The sequence below is a fragment of the Trichosurus vulpecula genome, chromosome 5, assembly GCF_011100635.1.
Source record: "Trichosurus vulpecula isolate mTriVul1 chromosome 5, mTriVul1.pri, whole genome shotgun sequence".
Lineage (NCBI taxonomy): Eukaryota > Metazoa > Chordata > Mammalia > Diprotodontia > Phalangeridae > Trichosurus > Trichosurus vulpecula.
The window spans coordinates 266438086-266458861 of NC_050577.1; the positions used below are offsets into that span (position 1 = coordinate 266438086).

Below are 20776 nucleotides of genomic sequence, written 5' to 3' on the forward strand. Positions count from 1 at the left end.
CCCCATCCCTCCCCTCACTGACTCCCCCGTCCCTCCCCTCTCCCCTCACTGACCCCCCGTCCCTCCCCTCACCCCTCACTGACCCCCCCCCGTCACTCCTCCCTTCCCTCAACTGACCTCCCGTCACTCCCCACTTCCCTCACTGAGCGCTCCCGTCCGTCCTCTCTCCCCTCACTGACTCCCCCGTCCCTCCCCTCACTGACCCCCCCCCCGTCACTCCCCTCTCCCCTCACTGACCCCCCCATCACTCCCCCCTTTCCTCCCGAGGGCTCCCAGCACTCCGGCCGGGCCCGGCAGGGGGCGCTGCGTTGGGCCCAGGCGGCTGCGGGCGGCGGGCGGAGGAGGAGGCGAGGCGAGGGAGCGGGGCGGGCGGTGGCGGCGACGGTGGCGGCGGCAGCGGCAGCTGGGGGGGGGAGCCAGGAGAAGATGGCGGTGCGGAAGAAGGATGGCGGCCCTAACGTGAAGTACTACGAGGCCGCAGACACCGTGACCCAGTTTGATAACGTGCGGCTCTGGCTCGGCAAGAACTACAAGAAGGTACGGGCCTGAGCACAGCGCGCCGGGCCGGGCCGGGCCGGGCCAGGCCGGGCCGGGGCCCCGGGCGCGACAAAGGGCGACGCTTGGATTCCTCCCTGCCGCCACCGCCCCCTCCGTGGGGGGTCCCCGCGACCCCCACATGCTGCGGGCCAACCTCCAGCTGTTGGGCCCGGCCTTGCCCGCCTCTGCCCGCTGTCCCCTCCCCCGCCGTCTCTCTCCTCCGCTGTCCCCTGCCCCACCGTCCCCTCTCCCCGATACCCACCTCTCCAGTGCTCCACCGCCCCCTTCCCTGCTGCTCCCCACCGTCCCCCTCCCTCCATGACCCTGGCCCTCTCCCCCGCTGCCCACTCCTTACTCCTAGACCTCATGTTCCCCCCCATGTTTTCTTCTATTTGTTTGATTCCCTCCCCTTCCCCCGGTCACCTCCCCGCCCCCAATCCAATGTCCCTGATTCCATTAGTCCCCCATCACCACCATCCTCTGAGATAACACATGTAAAGCCCGTTGCGAATCATAAAGCGCAATGAAAAGATTAGTAATACCATCGTCTTCCTCTTTGTGGTTCATTTAAAATTCTCAAGAAAAAAGGGAGCCAGCCAGGGAGAGGGAGGAGGAAGAAGCCGACTGGATCCTCCCCCGGGCCAGCCCCAGTGCCCAAGAGCCCGGGGGGCGGGGGGCGCGGGAGTCGAGGCCTCCCCGAGGCTTTGTGTGTGTATAGTATTGGGAGAAGGGGATGCAGAAAAGCCCCGGAGCAGACACCCCTAGGGAAGGCCTCATTCCTGCTCCTTGGCCTGCAGAGGATCTCCACGCTGTTACCTGGCTCTCTGGCCTCCATATAAGGGGATATCTTTGCCAGTCTGGGAGCCAGAGGCCGGGAGATTGGGGTTCTCTTAAGCAGTTCCTCAGCATTCACAGTGAAATCCCCACTTTTGGGCCTCCTTGACTCGAGGTCCCGGTGGGGAGACCAGTCCCAACCTTTCACCCAAGACTGGAGGTAGTGAGGGAGTGAACAAAAGGTCTGTGGAGAGTTCTCCCCCTCTTCCACCGGCCTTTCCTGGTTATGTCCTTTGTCTGGAAGGTTGATAAAAGGACAGCATCCACCTATATTGTGTTCTGTGCCCACAATCAGATTCTCGGGGAAGAATCTGCTCCTCTTCTCTTCACCCTGGCCCCTCTTTCTTCCAATGGGGAAGGCAAGTTTTGTGTTTTTTCCCCTTGGTTTTCGGCTTTCAAATTCTCTCTACCCATCCTTGCTTCCTGTTGGTGGTTGTACGTGGTGGTACTGTTGGGAGAGTTCCGGTGTGTGAAACCTCTTTCCTCAGGTTGCTGGATACACTTGGATACAAGCTAACCTTGTTCTCTAGGGTCTCTCCAGGTGTCAGAATCCTGACAGTCAGCTGCTCCATCTGTTGCTTGTCTTCGCTCAGCGTGGGGCTCTGATTTCCAGGCAGTTACTACCTTTGACCTGTGGGAGGGAGAATAAGCTGGGGGCTTATTCAGTGGATTCTGGGAGGAATTGACTGCCTGTGATCTGGTGTTGCTTTTATACTTCTGGACTTCCCTCATTTACCTTTCCCTCCTGTGACCTCGCCTTTCCCTGAAGCTATTCTCCCTGCCTCCCTGTAAGAGGGATGCTATCCTCTGTGATTGGGGTGGAAGAAACTGGGGTCAGAAGGTTAAAAGAAATCCTAGAGGTTCTGTTTAACATGAGTTTAAAGACTAGAGTTCTTGGAGAGGAGTATTATAGGAGATGTTTGAAAAAGTCCAGGATTGTTTTGAAGGGCCTACAGATATTATAGGGCACCTGCCTTCTTACCAGGGCTTCTGTCTAGGCTAGTTTGTTCAGGGATAGGAGACCTTTTTGCCTGCTATTTCTCCATTAGGCAGGATATAAGTAAGGTCTTCCTTACATCAGTATTATCTTCTAGAGGATCTATATAAACAGACTCCCAAAAAAGTCCCCTCCAAAAATATCTTGTGACAGTTCCATTTGGCCTGCCTTTCTTAATAAGCAATTTTGCCAAGATTTTCATCTCTCCCTCTCTCCCCCCTGGAAAAGGTTCCCACAAGTTAGTGGACACCCTTATCCTGTCCAGTGAGTCCTGAAGAGCTCTTCTCTCCCCTCCCCTCCCCTCCCCTCCCCTCCACCCAGGCTGGATTCCATAAAACCTGAGGCTTTTATGACCCAGAGTACTGTTGTGGCACCAAGATAAGAGGGTCCTGGTAGCTCACATTACAGAGTGAAGCTCAAGAAAGAGAAGGAAATTCTTGCCTCTTGGGCACTCAGTACTAAACAACTTCAGTTATTTGCGGGCAGCAGAATTTTTATCTCCTGGAGCTCTTTCTGCTGCTCTTAGAACTAGGTGAAGGTGCCTCCTTTCTGCCTTCTTTTCGTAAATGGTTTCTAGCTGTTGTCTGAGGAGAGAGGCTTCCAGAATGTCTCCTCTTGACCTTACTACCCTTCTAGGGGCTTCTCTCTCAAGCTTAGGGATTGTGGGAGATAGAATGGGAGCCTTCATTATTCCCTTTATCCCTCTCTCCCTAGTACATCCAAGCTGAACCACCCACCAACAAGTCCTTGTCTAGCCTAGTGGTACAATTGCTACAGTTCCAGGAGGAGGTATTTGGCAAACATGTGAGCAACGCACCACTTACCAAGCTTCCGGTGAGTCTACAGGGCCAAGGCAGGTGGGTATCCCAACAACCTGGGGAGGGACCTAGGCCATTTAAGTATTGTATCTTTCCTTCCCCAGCCAACCTTAGGGTATTTCTGGCTTAGCCCAGTCAGCCACATTTAGGTAATACCTGTCTCACAGCACCTCGATTTACCCCTAGGCTACTTTACCCTTATCTAGGGATTCCTCGGAAGGATAAAATAGTTGAAGAAATGCCCTCGGTTTAGGGGCAGATATTATTACTGTACTTTGCTTTCTGAAGTGAGATGATAAGGGGGAGGGAGTAGGTAGCTTCTACCACTCCCTCTTCAGCTGCTTCTTCCACATGTCACTTCTGGTTTTGCAGATCAAATGTTTCCTAGATTTCAAAGCAGGAGGTTCCCTATGTCATATCCTTGCAGCTGCTTACAAGTTCAAGAGTGACCAGGGATGGTGAGAGAGCTTCAGATCTTTTTAGATTCAGTTTGGTGGGAATGGGCCACCCTCCTTATCACCCAGGGTTTTCTAAGGGGATGGCTAGGAATGGTAGTGGCCATTTCATTGTGGCAGTGTCAATGGGTTTGACGTAGTGGGAGAGCAGGAATTATTTTGAGGTGTCATTTTCTTTCTCCTTTAGACTAAACATATTTTTTAGTTTGTGTTCTGAAAGGAATCTGTGTCCAGTTTGGGAGTGGGGAGACGGGCTAAGGTTTTTCCCCAACAGCAACGTGAGAAAACAAAACAGGTGGGCTAGCCAAAGGACTTAGCAAGAGGGTGGGGTTCAAGGGAAATCTCAACAGGTGAGAGCCTGAGCCTTTCAGATCAGCTGGCCTTGGGCACAGCCACAGGGGCCTGCCAGTTAGAGGCTCTTTTTGTACCTTCTTTAATTCCCCAAGTTATGAAGTCATGTGTCATCCCCCACCCCCATCCCCAGGCCTGAGCCATGCCACTCACTGGGCTTTTGCCTTCCCACAAGGCGGCGTTACGATTTCCAGAATCCATCCCGCATGGACCGCAACGTGGAAATGTTCATGACCATTGAGAAGTCCCTTGTGCAGGTAACATCTAAGAGTGTCCCACTTGGCTCCTTCCTTACCCTGCAGTGAGAATTCAGAATGCTCCAAACACCTAATTGTCTGCTTGTCCTTCCTACAGAATAACTGCTTGGCTCGACCCAATATTTTCCTACACCCTGAGATTGACCTTAAGCTGCTAGGGAAATTGAAGGACATTATCAAAAGGCATCAGGTAAATAGATGTACCTGAGGGACCCCTGTGAAATTCCATGGTTTTTTTTTTCCCTTTTTAATCTTTCTGCCTAAGAAGTAGCATTGAAGGGCTCATGTTTTCTACCCCCAGGCTAGTCCTTGCTGCCCTCCTCTCTACCTAAAGAAATAGGAAAAAGGGGAAACCCAAGACATTGAGCCTCTTTCAGTCTCTGTTCTGCCCATCCCCAAGCAATAATTGGGGATCTATATTACCAGTCTAGGGGTTAGTCTTATACCTTTATTACATAAAGATAGTATGTGAAATGACTAGTTGACATAGAACATCGAACTAGTATTTGCAATTAAGTAAATTGACTTTGAATTTTTTTCATTCACAGCTTGTCTTCAGAAGTGTTTAAATCCTATATAGGTTTTTCCTCACTACCTAATAAATATTTAGCTGTTTTCCTCTGTCACTGAACTTATATGTCCCTAGGGAGTTTAGACTAATTATAATATCATCCAAAGAAAATTACCCATAGAAAGGCAAATCCACTGTTAAAGGATCCATTTAGAGTTGAGACTTGGACTCTCATTTATTTTGGACGCGGCCTTGCTTCCTCCTATTAGCAGAGATCATTGAGAGTGAACCATATTTACTTTTTCCTGCCTGAAGTATTGATTTATTCTGATCTCAGGGAACAGTCACTGAAGATAAGAACAATGCCTCCCATATAGTATGCCCTGTTCCTGGGAACCTGGAGGAAGGTAAGCTTCAACCTGACCCCTACCCAGGGTCAACTTGCTGTTTGTAGACTGAGGAAGAGAGCCTTATCAACCAAACCATTCTGCTCCTCTGCTCTCAGGGAAAAGTCTGGCAAAGGAGAAAGGACTTGGAGGGACTTTCCAGTCCCTGGGTCCCCTGACTCCCTAATATTCCTCTTGCCCAGTCTCTTGCTATATCAGGAGTGGGGTTCAACTTCGTCTCTGGGTCCCTTTTCCTTCACTTTCTGCCCATATTCCCAGCTCACACTCCTTTCTTCTTTTCCTTCCTCCCTCCCCTCAGAGGAATGGGTACGGCCAGTCATGAAGAGGGACAAACAAGTTCTTTTGCACTGGGGCTACTATCCTGACAGGTGAGATCTGGCTCTGACCCCTCAGGGGTTTTAGGAACATCAGTCAGACTCAGAAGTCCTGTAACGTTGGACAGAGCATCTGCATGCAGCCAACCTTGGTGGGACTGGTAGCTGGTACGTAGATGGTATAGAGGCATTCAGAATCAGCGATTCTGGTCGGAGGGATTTTCAGATGCCCAAAGAGCCCTTTGTGTTGAATTAGTTATTTGGAGCTTAAAAGATAAAAAGAAAAGTGTCTGTATATGATTTTCTCCTCATATATTCCTCTCATTTGTGCAATGTCATTCTCGGTTTTCCCATGACAGTTATGACACCTGGATTCCAGCAAGTGAAATTGAAGCTTCTGTAGAAGATGCACCCACACCTGAGAAACCAAGGAAGGTAACTAGTGCAATAGGTTTAATACACGTTTATTAAGCACCTATTGTGTTGGATACGTTGGGGATGAAAAGAGGGAAAACAATTATCCCTGCCCTTTACTTTATAATCTAACTAAGTTGCTCATGGTCTATACACAAATAATTATGACAGGGCAAAAGAGAGGTCCAGATAAAGGATCCCATAAACTTTGAGACATAAGCAGTGATATCTTTCAGCTGGGAGGACACCTGTGTTGGGCCTTGCAGGAAGAGAAGGATTTTTTAATTTTTAGTTTTCTTTTTTATTTAGTATTTTACTTTTCTCCAGTATAATGTAAAAACAATTTTTAACGTACATTTTTAAAACTTTGGGTTCCAAATTCTCTCCCATCCTTCTTCCCCAACCCCACTCTCTCATTGAGAAGGCAAGCGATTCAATATACAATACATGTATAGTCAGGCAACACATATCCATACTAGTCATGTTGGGAAAGAAAACATAGACAAAAGAAACCTCAAGAAAAATCAAATTTAAAAAAGTGTGCTTCAATCTATATTCAGATACAATCAGTTCTTCCTCTGAGGATAGATAGTATTTTTCATTACAAGTCCTTCAGAGTTGTCTTGGATCATTGTATTGCTGAGAATAGCTAAGTCATTCTCAGCTGATCATCTTACAATATTGCTGTTACTTTGTACACAATACACTTTGCATAAGCCCATGCAAGTCTAGGAAGAGAAAGATTTCAGCAATTGAAAACGGGGAGAGAATTCATTCCAGGCATAGAGGTAGGTATTCTTCTACTTTGCCCTGTTTGGGGATCTAGGCTTACTCTTTGAGAGCAAATCAGAGGTTTCGAACCAATTGAGGTGCATAGTCCCTGGCCAAGCTGGGAAGCGGAGCAAGCCTCACATAGGCCTTACTGAGTGTGGCTTCTGCTCTGCAGGTTCATGCTAAATGGATTCTTGACACGGATACTTTCAACGAGTGGATGAATGAAGAAGACTACGAAGTGAATGATGACAAAAACCCTGTATCTCGCCGTAAGAAGATCTCAGCTAAGACACTGACGGATGAGGTGAGACGTCTTGCTGCTTCTTCCCCTTCTGAGTGTGCCCACTATGGGCGCCTGTTTCTGTGAATGTATCTTCTAACATGGATCCCAATTCCTCGTATCAAGGTGAACAGCCCAGATTCAGACAGGCGGGACAAGAAGGGCAGTAACTACAAGAAAAGGAAGCGTTCTCCCTCCCCTTCTCCAACCCCTGAAGCCAAAAAGAAAAATGCAAAGAAGGGGTACGTGACTGCCCTCGCTTTTGTTCGTTGTCCCTAAGTAAAAGCTGCTCAAACTCAGCTCTCCTAAGGAAAAAACTGGCGCTGTCTTTCATCATCCTACAATTTGGGAAGCTTTCCTTGTACTTAGCGATTACCTTGAGGACTCTCCTGCTTTTCTTCCCTGTGGATCCTTCCAGGGACTTTTACCAAGATGAAATTGACTTTTTTTTTACCTCTCTCTATCATGTATAGTCCCTCAACACCTTATACTAAATCAAAGCGTGGACATCGAGAAGAAGAACAAGAGGATCTGACCAAGGACATGGATGAGCCCTCACCAGTCCCCAATGTTGAGGAAGTGACACTGCCCAAGACAGGTAAGTATTCACCTGGGTTCCTAGCTTCCATTCTCTTTCCCTAGTTTTCTGTCACCATGCCTAGACCCCTCTTCCTGAATGTCCCCTAGATATAGCTGGTGGCTAGAGCTGTCATCTCATTGAGAACCCCCCATTCAGCACTTCTTTGTGTGGGATACTGTGCACTGTGGAGTAATCAGACCTAGTCCCTGCCATTTAAGGGTTTGTAGTCCTTAGGACAGACAGATGGACTGAGAAGAATATCACAGAGAAGAGAATAAAGTTGTTGAGGCAAGTGCATTTTAGATCAAATTAGAATGGAAGAAGTTACTTTTATCTAATTAAGAATGATATAAAGGAGGTGGGATTTGAGGAGCTATTGATGAAAGGGGAAGGGATAACCAGGAAGATCTGAGCTCATATGTGACCTCAGACACTTAACTAGCTGTGTGACCCTGGGCAAGTCATTTAATCTGTTGGTCTCATTTTTCTCATCTGTAAAATGGGGGTATTTACAGCACCTTCTTTTCAGGGTTGTTATGAGGACCAAATGAGATATTTGTAAAGTTCTTACCTAGCACAGTACTTGGCACAGAGTGGGCATTGTATAAATGATGATGATGATGAAGAAGAAGAAAGGGAGAGGGCTTGGTGGAGCTGGAGCTATGTAATAAATTATAGTTCTATCTCAACATAGTCAATACCAAAAAGGACTCAGAGTCGGCACCAGTTAAAGGAGGCACCATGACTGATCTTGGTAAGGAGGGAGACGCTCACAGGGATAAAGAAGCACCTGGGGTTGGGAAGACGGGTGGCTTCCTTTGCTAGAGGAAGAGAGGAGCTTTTACGGGCCTGGCTACCCCCTCTGCTCCAGATGAGCCTGCCCAGGTGGGAGGATCTCTTGGGTGTGGTTCTTACCCTTGTGCTACCAGAAGATTAACCTTTACTCCGCACTCCGCTCTTTCCATTCCAGATGAACAGGAGGATGAGAGCATGGAGACCACAGGCAAGGTGGGGATAGTAATAATTACAACAACGGCAATTATGGGATTACAAAACTCTCCCTATCCAGCCTTGCCCAGGATCTCCCATCTAGGGTCTTCAAGCCTCTGGCTCTCATAGGGCCCTGGAGCCCTTAGCCCCTTGTCCTCACTTACCAGATTGTGGGAGAAATGGGAGTTGGGAAAACGAAGAAAGGGAATGCTACGTAGTCAGCAGTCTCCACGCTTCTAGGATGAGGACGAGAGCAGCACTGGCAACAAGGGTGAACAGGCAAAGAACCCTGACCTTCATGAAGACAACGTGACCGAACAGACTCACCACATCATCATCCCTAGCTACGCGGCCTGGTTTGACTATAATAGGTAATAGGATCTCCGCTTCCGCTCTAACCCAGCTAGAAGAGAGCACTCATATTCTGAAAGCTTACCCAGCCTTGTCTGTAGCCCTCGGGCCAAGAAGCTCTCCCAAACACCTTACCTCCATCCTTCCTACTTCAAATTTTGGCCGCTTTTTCCTCCGTCCAATGTAGTAAAAAGAGCTCTGGATTTGGAGTTAGAGGATCTGGTGTCTAGTTCATGTTCTGTTCTACTCCTTACTACCTGTATGAGCTTGGGCAAGTTACTTAATGTCTATATCTGTTATTGTTTTTTTGCTTTTGGGCAGGGCAGTTGGGGTTAAGTGATTTGCCCAAGGTCACACAGCTAGTACATGTGTCCAGTGTCTGAGGCAGGATTTGAACTCAGGTCCTCCTGACTCCAGGGCGGGTGCTGTACTCACTGTGCCACCTAGCTGCCTCACTTAACGTCTATAGATCTCAGTTTCCTCATACTCAGAATAGGAGATGAACTTTATGATTAAGGAACACCCTTCTAAGTCTAAATCCCACATCTGATCCCAGTCTTTGCTCTCAACAGCTCGCCTCTATCCACCAGCTCCTAAAGCCACCCTGCTTTCTTTTACAGCGTCCACGCTATTGAGAGGAGGGCTCTGCCAGAATTCTTCAATGGCAAGAACAAATCCAAGACTCCAGAGATGTAAGGAAGCCTCCACCTTTGTTCTTCCACTACTTTCTGTGTCAGTGTTTCCAGTGTCAAGGGAAGGGGGCAGTGAGGGGGGTATCGCTTAGGGCTGGTCTAACCTGTAGGTTTGAGTGGTGCATTGTTGGGGTTTCTGAAAGGCTTCCCCAGCCCCTCTAAGTCTATTCTAACACTTGCTTGAGATTCCTTTAACACCGGACAAATCTCTTCACTCTGAAACTAATGATAACAAGAATATAAAGACCTCCAAGAGAGGAAACAGCAGGGTTATGATTCTGAAGAGTCAATCTCTGACAGCTGAGCCTTCTTCCAAAGTCCTTACCCTTAAGAAACGGTCATCATATGCAGGACACAGTTGTGTGAAGCAATTCTGAGATGGGGAGAGCATCAACGACGGGAGGAATCTGGACAGGCTCTGTGTATGAGGCAGCTCTCTTGTTATGCTTTGAATGAAGCAGCCTCCATCCCTTTTTGAAGCCTCCCTCATTCTAGCTCTTCCCTGAGCTGAAAGTCATCTCTTCCTCCTCAAGTTTTCTTTTAGTACTTTCCTTTGATCTCTTCTTTTCCTTGATGACATTCTACCTTGTATCATTCTCATGGATGTCATGTCACGTCTCCTGTTCTCTTCAGTTCTTCAATTAGATCATAAATTCCTTAAGGGGGACATTGTTCTTTTTCATCTTTTTATCCCTGGCACCCAAAACAGCATGTAACATTGTAACAACTCTAACATGTGTTAGTGGAATTGAATTTTCTCAGAGTAAGTTTTGATAAAGAGAGAGAACAGGGGGACACTGGGCCCTTGAAAAAGGGAGTTAAAGAGTGATTATCGAGGGCAACAAGGGGAATATACGAAAGCAAAGACTTGGGCCATTTTAGATTTCCACATGCCAACCCTGGTGTCGTCCCTGTCCCTGTCTCCCATTGGCTGAGATATACTTGAGATGCGTTCAGCTTGCATACTCTAAGCTATATTCTGCTTGACTATTTGAAAAAAAAATTTATCAGTTTTTTTTTACAATTTCCAATGAATATCCCCTGCCTAAATAATTACAGTCCTTGAAAACAGTTAAGCAAAACCACCTACAAAATGAGAGGGTTGGACTCAGGGGCCTCTGTGGTCCCTTCTAGCTCTGCATTGGAGCCTGTGATCTAATAGAGTGATCTCCACTGTTAGCATATACTGCTTTCTACATTTGTAGTTTACTGATGTCAACAGAAAAGAAGGGTGTGTGTTTTAACTTTAATAGGTTGGTACCAGTCTTATATTTGGGCTCTCTTTGTTTGCCCTTTAGTTTAACTTGTCTCCCTTGTTCAGGAACAGTTGTCTTCCCTTTCCTGCCCTTCAGCCACCTTTCCTCTTACCAACACTTCTTACATTCTCCCAGCTACCTGGCCTATCGAAACTTCATGATTGACACCTACCGACTGAACCCTCAAGAGTACCTCACCTCCACTGCCTGCCGCCGGAACCTGGCAGGTGATGTCTGTGCCATCATGAGGTAGGACTTGTGATTGGTGAAAGAAGGTAGTGAGGATGTTGGTTTCCCTTGCCAGACCTGAGTCCAGGTTGCCCTCAAGTGTCTCTGGGCAGAAGTAGAAATCCCAGGTAGATGAACTGTGGGGAAAGAAGGGGAAGAAACAGAAAGAAATCACTCGCTCCACTTTTGTGAGTGCCCTGGAATGACCTCTTTCTCTGCTTCCTGGCCCTCACAGGGTCCATGCCTTCCTGGAACAGTGGGGTCTAATCAACTACCAGGTGGATGCAGAGAGCCGACCAACTCCCATGGGACCCCCTCCCACTTCTCACTTCCATGTCCTAGCTGACACACCCTCAGGGCTGGTACCACTACAGCCTAAGACACCCCAGGTAGGAGTGAGGTGCTAAAGGGAATAGGTTGGGGGGGGGAAACAAACTGGAATCCTGGGACTTTCCATTTCTGGTTTTTGAGAATGGGGTAAATTGGTGGCCAGGGATATTTGCAGTTTTGCTTTCTCATGAGATAAAAGGGACCAGGCAAGTCAGGTATCCATGTGTTTAATATTATCCTTGTACTATGTGAAAATACAAAGGAAGGAAAAGTTCCTCAAGGGGGTGGATTATCTAATATGGAGACAAGATACATGTATGGAAAAATAGAAAATAAAGAGTTCACAGAAAGCTTTTAAAATGTTTTTGTTGTTAGGCATTTTAGCTATTTCAGAGTAGCCCTTTGAGGAATATAGGGCAAGTAGATCCATCATCTCCATTTTACCTATAAAAAAGGCTTAGAAAAGCTCAGCCGCATAAAATTTGTAGAGCCAGAGCTTAGAATATAATAGGTCTCTTGACTTATAGGTCAGTATTCTAGGCATACCTATAGAGAAACCTATACAAATACTGTAATGGAATGAAGGGGCAGCATTGCTCAGGGAGAGCTGTCCCCCTTCCTATGGACTCCACACCATTTCCTCTGCCTAGTAGTACCCATGACACCAAGTTTTGTCCACCAGGGCCGACAGGTTGATGCTGACAACAAGACTGGGCGAAAAGGCAAAGAACTAGATGACCTGGTACCGGAGACAGCTAAGGGAAAGCCTGAGCTGGTAGGTGGAGTATAGCACCCCTCAACTTCCTGCTGACCCCTTATGAAGTAAGAAAGAGGGGCCTCCCTTAGGTGGAATGGATATGGAGACATGTGGTGCTGAAATAGTGGGAAAGAAAAACAAACCTCTCTATTAACCATGGAGCTTGGGCAGGAAGCTCTCCATTCCTTGTTCTTACTCTGCCCTGTCTTTGTTTGATCTTTCCTCATAACAGCAAACCTCAGCTTCCCAGCAAATGCTCAACTTTCCTGACAAAGGCAAAGAGAAACCAACAGACATGCAAAATTTTGGACTACGGACAGATATGTACACCAAAAAGAATGTACCCTCCAAGGTTTGAAATTTGGTGTGGGATGCAGGGACAGAAAGGGGACCAGCATGTAGATTGCATGGCAATCGGTAATGGAAGCCTACTTCCTTGTATAGAGCCTGTCTTCTTTCCTTTTACCCTTTCCTACATCCCGTATAGAGCAAGGCTGCAGCCAGTGCAACCCGTGAGTGGACAGAACAGGAGACACTACTTCTTCTGGAGGTAATTGGGGCATTGAGGGCATTGTGTTCTGTCCTGAACCTTGGCTGTTACTGCAGCATTCTCCCCTTTTAGACTTTCTCCCTCACCAAGCACCTGAGAATTCTAGCAATCAGAGTTCGAACCATCAATCCATTAACAAATTAGTTAACGAGTGTTGATATTAAAATGGAGGACTACCTCATACTCTTCATCCCCCTTTCTTGGTGCTGCCTGGGAGAGGGCTGTTGACAAAGAGGGAAGAAAGCCCAGCTAGGTCATGACTTTCCCCATTCCCAGGCACTAGAGATGTACAAAGACGACTGGAACAAGGTGTCAGAGCATGTAGGGAGTCGCACACAGGATGAATGTATACTGCACTTCCTCCGTTTGCCCATTGAGGACCCGTACCTAGAGGACTCAGAGGCTTCACTGGGGCCCCTTGCCTACCAGCCTATCCCCTTCAGCCAGTCTGGTAATCCCGTCATGAGCACTGTTGCCTTCCTGGCCTCTGTGGTTGACCCCCGAGTGGCTTCTGCTGCTGCCAAGTCAGCCTTAGGTAACGTAGAGAGGGTGTTTTCTGCCTGTTCCCACAACCAGTTGCATCAGCAGTTGTCTGATTTACCTGCCTCACTGGCTCAGGGGGCAATCCAGAACTCCAAACAGATGGACTCTGCACAGGGTCTTTAAGAGTAATAGATGTGCTAATCTTTCCCTCTGGGGTGGGGAAGACACTCAAGGCTGTCAGGGTTAATGATGTGGACTACCAATCGTCCTTTCTGGACATTGCAGAAGAGTTCTCCAAGATGAAAGAGGAAGTTCCCACAGCCCTGGTGGAGGCCCATGTTCGCAAGGTGGAGGAAGCAGCCAAAATGACAGGCAAGGCAGACCCATCCTTTGGTTTGGAGAGTAGCGGCATTGCAGGAACCACTTCTGATGAACCTGATCGGATTGGTAAGGATGTCTCCTCTCAGCATCATTGTGAGCAGTGTGTTAAGAGCTGGCCTAGTGTGTTTTCTCTAACTAGTGAGGTCCCTTGTAAGGATCGTAAAGAATAATTTCCGACAGCCCTTCATTTGTCCTCACCCTGCAGTTCTGACTGGTAGAATGGGTAAATTGGAAATTAGTAATAGACAGTACCTCTGTATGTCACATTTCTTATTTTCTCTTCCCCTTTTTACAGAAGAAAGTGGAACTGATGAGACTCGGACAGAAGGGCAGGTTGCAGAGGAGAAAAAAGAGCCTAAGGTACGGCAGCACTGACCTCTTCTTAGGATGGTGGTCTGGCTAGACTGTGAGGCAGAAAGCAAGTGGAAACTATCATGAAATATTGTGGAATGTCTCATCTCCCCAAATTATCCTTTCTCAAGGCAGAAGAATAAACTTGGGTACTCAGGTTAGGGTATGACGATGTTCATATGAGATTCAGATCTATATTGATGCTGTTTCTGCCCCATTTTTCCATCGGGACTTCAGGAACCACGGGAAGGAGGTGCTACCACAGAGGAAGAAGTAAAGGATAAACCAAGTGAAGCACCCAAAAAGGAGGAAGAGAAGGGGAAGGAAGGTGACATTGAGAAAGAGTCGGAGAAGAGTGATGGGGACCCCATGGGTGAGGCTTTGGGATGGGTGGATCGAGAGTCTAGAAAGGAAGGATGGGGACCCACAGGGTGGACTTAATCTTTGTTTTCCCATTTCAAGCTGACCAGGAAAAAGAGAAGGAGCCAAAGGAAGGACAGGAGGAGGTGCTAAAGGATGTGGTTGAGTCTGAGGGTGAGAGGAAAACCAAGGTAGAGCGGGACATTGGCGAAGGCAATCTCTCCACTGCAGCTGCTGCTGCCTTGGCTGCGGCTGCTGTAAAAGCCAAGGTGAGGCATTGGTCTAAGGGTCCCCAGTGCCTTCAAATCACACGAGTTTAGATTCCCAGAACAACCAGCCTGAGTTGTCTAGGGGTCATTCTTTTGCTTTAGGTTTTCTTTGGGAGGAGCTGGCATTCTCTTCTATCTCTTCACTACTCATAGGAAATTCTTTATGCTCTTTCATCTCCTTCTTTTCTGCTACCATTTCCTTATTATCCTTAATAGAGATGGGAAATGGTAGGTGGCCATCATTTGTAGACCAAAACTTACATTTGGGGCACCTTAGTTACTTCTCTGTCCTAAATAATCTAACCTCTTCTAGCTTTTCGTTGTTGCTTCTGTTTGTCAGGGTCTTTGGTTCTTTTCTTTGATGTCTACCCCAGTTTTTGCATATCTTTTTTAAAATGTCAAACTCCGAATTGGAGCAGAACTGTAGCTAGTTGGTGACCTCTTAGAAGTTGCCAGATTTTTTCTTGTCTTTCTAACTATTGGGGTCTCCCCAATGAACACCTCACAGTGGCCTCTTCTGCCCTTCCCCCAGCACTTGGCTGCAGTTGAAGAGAGAAAGATCAAGTCCCTAGTGGCCCTGCTAGTGGAGACCCAGATGAAGAAGCTGGAGATCAAACTTCGGCACTTTGAAGAGCTGGAGACTATCATGGACCGGGAGCGAGAGGCCGTGAGTAGCCTCCCCCAGGGACTCAGCAGAATCTCTGGAAGCACCCCCATCATGAGCCAATGTCTCAGTTTAGGACAGGAAGTGAAGCTGCAGAGCAGAAAACAGTATCTGGCAGGGCTCCTGAGAAGTGGAGAATAGCCAAGGCCAGAGCAGGTGAAAGTCGGCCCAAGGCAGCTAAGAGGAAAGAGAGGCAGTGGGTGTGAGAGTGAAGGTGAGTGAAGGAAGGGTGGAGGGTGGGGTTAATGTTGAGAATGTGAGCTGGGGAAGGAGCTGAAGAGGCTAATGATGAAAAGGTAAGTATAGGAAATAATGGTGACCTTTGTGAGGAGATCAAGGAATGATGCGCAAAATGACTAATAAATGCAAAGTACTATAATGCAAATTAATATGTTCAGTAGGTGAGTCCCAAGGACTTCAGTTTACAGGGATCAGCCTTTAGAGCAGAACTCAGGTGCCACCTTTGTGAAACCATATGTATATGTTGCCCTTCTTGAGATGAGAAAGTTTCAGTTTTTGTCTTTGTAGCCCCACCACCAAGCACAGTAGCTAGCACAAAGAAGGCACTTAATAAATGTTTGTGGATTAGTTGTTGAAGCTTCCTGGGGTCAGGGAACTCTGTATTAGGTTTTGAAGAAGGGGACAGACAGCTGAGCATGGTGGTGCATGCCTATAATTCCAGCTATGGGAGAGGCTGAGACTGGTGGATCTCTAGAACTCTGGAGTTCCGAGCTGCAGGGGTCTGGGCTCACTAGGTGTCTACACTAAGTTTGGACCAGTATGGTTAGCCCCCAAAAGCAAGGGCCCATCAGGCTGCCTAAGGAGGGGAGAACTGACCTAAGGTGGGAGTGGAGTAGCTCATACTTCTGTGCAGACTAGGGGGATTAGACCTGTGAGTAGCCCCTTGCACTCTAGTCTTGGGAAGGTGGAGAGACCCAGTCTTTGGGATTAGGAGGGGAGGGGGAGAGAGAAAGAGAGAGAATAGGCAAGCCCTAAATCCTAGTAGTAATATTTAGAGACCACAGAGTAGGAATGAGTAAGTCATGTGAAAAAGATGGCATGCAAATTAGCTGATCTAGGCTAAAGAAATGTGAGAAGGGAACCTAGTAAAGCAAGCAATTTATTCATTTCTTCTCTCATTCTACAAATGTTAACATCCATATGCAAAGCCTTGTGCTACAGGCTGGGGAAATAAGAGGTTTAGATGAGACCTGATGCTACCTTCATGGAACTTCCGGAGTCTAGTGGGGGAGGAGAGACCACCACAGATAACTGTGATATGCTATAATAGCCCATAAGCACAGTTGTTGGAGATACTTTGGAAATCAGGCATAGGGATTTGGATTTTATATGCTGAACAAATATGAAACCATCCTAAGATAATTTAATGAGGGTGTCAGGGTGTTGCTTCTGTCATCTCCTGAGCTGGAATAATGATGCCCAAATAACATTGACAGCTGGAGTACCAGAGGCAACAGCTCCTGGCTGACAGACAGGCCTTCCACATGGAACAACTGAAGTATGCAGAGATGAGGGCACGGCAGCAGCATTTCCAGCAGATGCACCAACAGCAACAGCAGCCTCCCCCAAACTTACCCCCTGGCTCCCAGCCAGTACAACCCACAGGAGCTTCTGTGCCACCCCCTGCCCACAGCTTGGCTGTGGCTCCACCCTCTGTAGCCCCTACCCCTTCTGGTACCGGGGCCCCACCTGGCAGCTTGGCCCCCACTGAACAGATGGGACAGACGGGGTCAGCCTCAGGGTCACAACAGCTACAACCAGCCGGAGCTCCCCAGCCGGGAACAGTCCCACCTGGAGCACCTCCCACTGGACCCCACGGTGAGTTATAATCAGGTTGTGTCCCAGAACTTACTGATTTCATGATGGTGGTTGGATTGTGGCACATTTGAGGCCACTGTCTGTTGGACATAGCATAACTGGTGTTAGGGATCCCTGAACACTAAATATTTGAGGGCCCCCTCTTTAGGAACTGGGTAAAGGGAATGAAGTGGATGAGCGAGCTCAAGTATGTGTCAAGTGGTCAAATTATGTTTCATCTGTAAGCCAGTAGAGGTCACTAACTGGCAAGTACTTTATCTGTCCTCCACACTTGGCAGCACCCAGCCCCGTTCCTTGTAAAGCTAATAATAATAGACATCCACATAACATTTTAGAATTGATATTTATCTTATGACAATAACTTCTCAATGGGTATAGGGATATTCTTATCTCCATTTTACAGATGAGGAAACTGAGGCTTTGAGGAGATTAAGATATAGGAGTTGGGAACCATACTTGACTATTCATTATTCTTTCCACTATAGTACTATGGAGGGAAGTCATATGGAGATATCTGCACCTTCCCTCATGTCAGGAAAGGGAAAGATGCAATACAGGAGACAATGGGGTGTCTTGGCCAAGCAAACTGGGTAGAAAATGTATTTAACTCCTAACACCATCATCTTTCTTTTCTAGGCCCCTCACCGTTCCCTAGCCAACAAACTCCTCCCTCAATGATACCGGGGGCAGTGCCAGGCAGTGGGCACCCGAGCGTGGCCGGTAATGCTCCTTTGGGTTTGCCTTTCAGCATGCCACCTCCTCCTCTTCCTCCTCCTCCATCATCCATCATCCCATTTAGTAGCCTAGCTGATTCCATCAATATTAACCTCCCTCCTCCTCCTAACCTGCATGGGCATCACCACCATCTCCCGTTTGCCCCGGGAACCCTCCCCCCACCTAACCTGCCTGTGTCCATGGCGAGCCCTCTGCATCCTAACCTGCCGGCGACCACCACCATGCCATCCTCCTTGCCTCTCGGGCCAGGGCTGGGATCCGCTGCAGCCCAGAGCCCTGCTATTGTGGCAGCTGTTCAGGGCAACTTCATGCCCAGTGCCAGCTCGCTGCCAGGTGAGAAGGGACCAGGAGGGGACTGGGGGGAGAAAGGGTGGCGTGAGGGGACGTGTGGTGGGATCCAGGACAAATAGGAAAGAGGTCAGTGATGGACTAGAGCTTCCCATTCATTGCTGCATTCTGACTCTGGTAATATCAAACACAGGAGAAGGGGACCCTCTAATGTTCCTCCACCACTCCCCAGCCTGCTGGAATGCAACTGTTACAGCTGGGATGAAGTTAGGTTCTGTTACTGGTGGGTCAGAGAGGGGCTGCGTTTCAGACACCTAAGCTGTGAACTTGGAAACCGTTACTAATTTGCATGACTGGCATCTTATTTGCATGTTGATTTCATGTCCTGTCATGAGATTTAGCTACCTCTAGCTTAAACTGCTAGTGAACACTCTCAAGGTGGACCTGGATCACTTATTAGATTTCTCAAGGGGAGCCAGGGAAAGATTTGGGGTACAGCAAGCTCATCCATCAGTATTGGGCTATCCACGGAGAGCAAGGTGGTAGCAAGTATCCTACTCATGCACCGTGAGCTTCATCCCCTGGCTCTATATCTGTCCATCCTGTAGTGGCCTGAATCTGAGTTTCATCTTTCAGTTCAGCTGATTGACCTACTCTTTTCCACAGACCCAGGCACCCCAATACCCCCAGACCCCACAGCCCCCAGCCCAGGCACGGTCACTCCAGTGCCACCTTCTCAGTGAGGAGCCAGCAGGACACCTCTTCTCTGCTCATTCCTGATTTGGAGAGTTGGCCTCCTGGAACAGCCTGCCCACCCAAAGGACAGAATGTGCCGCCTCCCCCCACCCCCTTTACAAGTTGGACCTCTCCCCAGCCTGGACAGCCCATCACTACGTAAGGAAAGTCCGTCTTTCCCATTCCCTACCATGTCGGTTTGTGCCTCAAAGGCACACCATTTATATCTGATTGTATCGAGACTTTTATTTAAAAGAGATAATGTCTGGGGAGGGGGATAGGAGAATACTGTACCAGAGAAGAGGGGCTAGTAGGGAGGTACTGGGTGTGGGTATTTATACCAGGTTCTGATTAACCACTTCTTAGGGGTACATCCCCCTCTTACTGCAGCTTTGTGGAATTTTTTAAAAAAGATAATAAATTCAAAAACACTTTTAAAGGGAAAGAAGGAATGGGAGAGGAAACCCACACATTAGAGCTTTTCCCCCTTCCCTTCCTCAAATTAAAAAAAAAAAAGGTTGAGGTGGTTCTGATCAACCAGAACAGGGGAAGAGTGCTAGCATGAACTCTAGAGGGGAGTCAGTGGCCTCTGGGCTTCTTGCCCTTTCCCCAGCTTCAGCACACCCCCCTCCCCGAACTCTTTTTGAGTATCAATTCAGTCCTCTCCCCAGATCATTGAGAATAAACTCTGCTGCTGCTTCCTCAGATAATGTCACTGTTTTAGGCCCTCCCCACCTTTCCCCTCCTGTCCCATGCTAGGCAAATCTCTCTAAATGTCGAGTTTTATGTGTGTGTTTTTTTTAATTGGCTGCTTAGAGTGTGTATGTGTGTGTGAGTGTGTGTGTATATGTGTGTGGGGGGCGGGGCAGGGAAAAGATACTTTGGGAGTTTAGAGTCCTTCAGTAAATGGTAGGGAGGGGACTGGAGTCTGTATCTCAGCTCCCTAAACTTAATAAATACGTTCCCAGAGGGAATGAAAGGTAGAGTTGACAGAAGATGGAATGTTTTTAAAACCCAAAATTTTAAAAAAGCACTTAAGCACCTCCCTTTTATGATCTCAACCCTTTCCCCCATCAAGACCACCAGAAACATTCATTTCTACAAGTGATCATCTCTGGAACCAGGGGCGTTCAGGGAGGGAAGTGGAGGGGTGCAACGTAGAGCTGTTGACATTAGCCGTCAGCTCTCCCCACTCTCCGAATTCTTCTCCTTGACTCCTCCTGGATGTAAAGACAAATCTGACTCTTCAATCTGCCCTCCGCCTGGAGCCAGCACCCCCCTACACCCGTCTCTCCCACCTGGGCCCTTTGTTCCATGTGCCCTTTTACAATGTACCCACACTTACTCTCCCTTCTGTGGCTCAGCACCTTCTGTTAAGTCTTCTGTAAATTTTCCTTTTTTTTTTATAAATTAATTTGCTTTTCACTTCCATTTTGTGGGTTCCTGCTGTGTTGTGTTACTTGACTTTTCTAATTCCAGAAGTGGAATGGGCTGGATATAGAATTTACTTTTTCCCTTAAAGTTTTTGTTGGAAGTTTTCTTTTTTCCAGGGTGAGGGTTTTGGGAGGAGAAACCAAAGTTCTCTGAAGAGATAATAAAGGTGGGGTCTCCCCCACCCAGGGCGGAATACTTTGGGCCAGTAGACAAAGCTACAGAGACAAAGCTTTTCTAGGCCTGTGTAGTCCCTCCCAAACAAAGTTTAGTTTCCTTGAACCTTTTAGGGACTAGAGGCCTTCTGTCCTTTCCATATTAGGATGTGGGAACTCCGTCTTCCATTTGCTAGGACCTGAGATTGGTTGACGTAGTTGGCCCAGTTTGAACGGGGCTCATCTGCAGCTACCAGTTCATTCGGGAGGGTGGTGCAAAGAACAACTGTTGTGGACAGGAATGAGCACTGAGCCTTTATTAGCTTAGGCAGGAGGTATGGTTGTTTCCTTTTTCTACCTGTTTGAAGGCAACTAGCTGGGACCACCTCTTGTTTCCCTAAG

General features: G+C 47.8%; 1 protein-coding gene across 3 annotated transcripts; it reads left to right on the forward strand.

Moving 5' to 3' along the window:
* The first annotated feature begins 339 nt into the window (after nt 1-339).
* Nucleotides 340-20219, forward strand: SMARCC2 (SWI/SNF related, matrix associated, actin dependent regulator of chromatin subfamily c member 2). 3 transcript variants are annotated; one of them, XM_036759428.1, is made up of 29 exons: nt 340-537; nt 3083-3202; nt 3559-3644; nt 4168-4249; nt 4347-4439; nt 5098-5167; nt 5466-5535; nt 5841-5916; nt 6842-6973; nt 7076-7191; nt 7423-7547; nt 8224-8283; nt 8500-8537; nt 8760-8890; nt 9491-9562; nt 10954-11067; nt 11282-11435; nt 12059-12151; nt 12366-12485; nt 12621-12683; nt 12960-13218; nt 13452-13613; nt 13843-13907; nt 14136-14271; nt 14361-14527; nt 15060-15194; nt 16649-17030; nt 17667-18098; nt 18720-20219. In XM_036759428.1, the coding sequence occupies exons 1-29, from the start codon at nt 427-429 to the stop codon at nt 18794-18796; spliced, it is 3741 nt and encodes a 1246-aa protein (XP_036615323.1). In that variant the 5' UTR covers nt 340-426; the 3' UTR covers nt 18797-20219. The 3 variants fall into 3 exon arrangements, with proteins under 3 accessions (XP_036615323.1, XP_036615325.1, XP_036615324.1); XM_036759430.1 differs by having other exon boundaries at nt 17667-17750; XM_036759429.1 differs by having other exon boundaries at nt 13846-13907.
* The last annotated feature ends 557 nt before the right edge of the window (nt 20220-20776 follow it).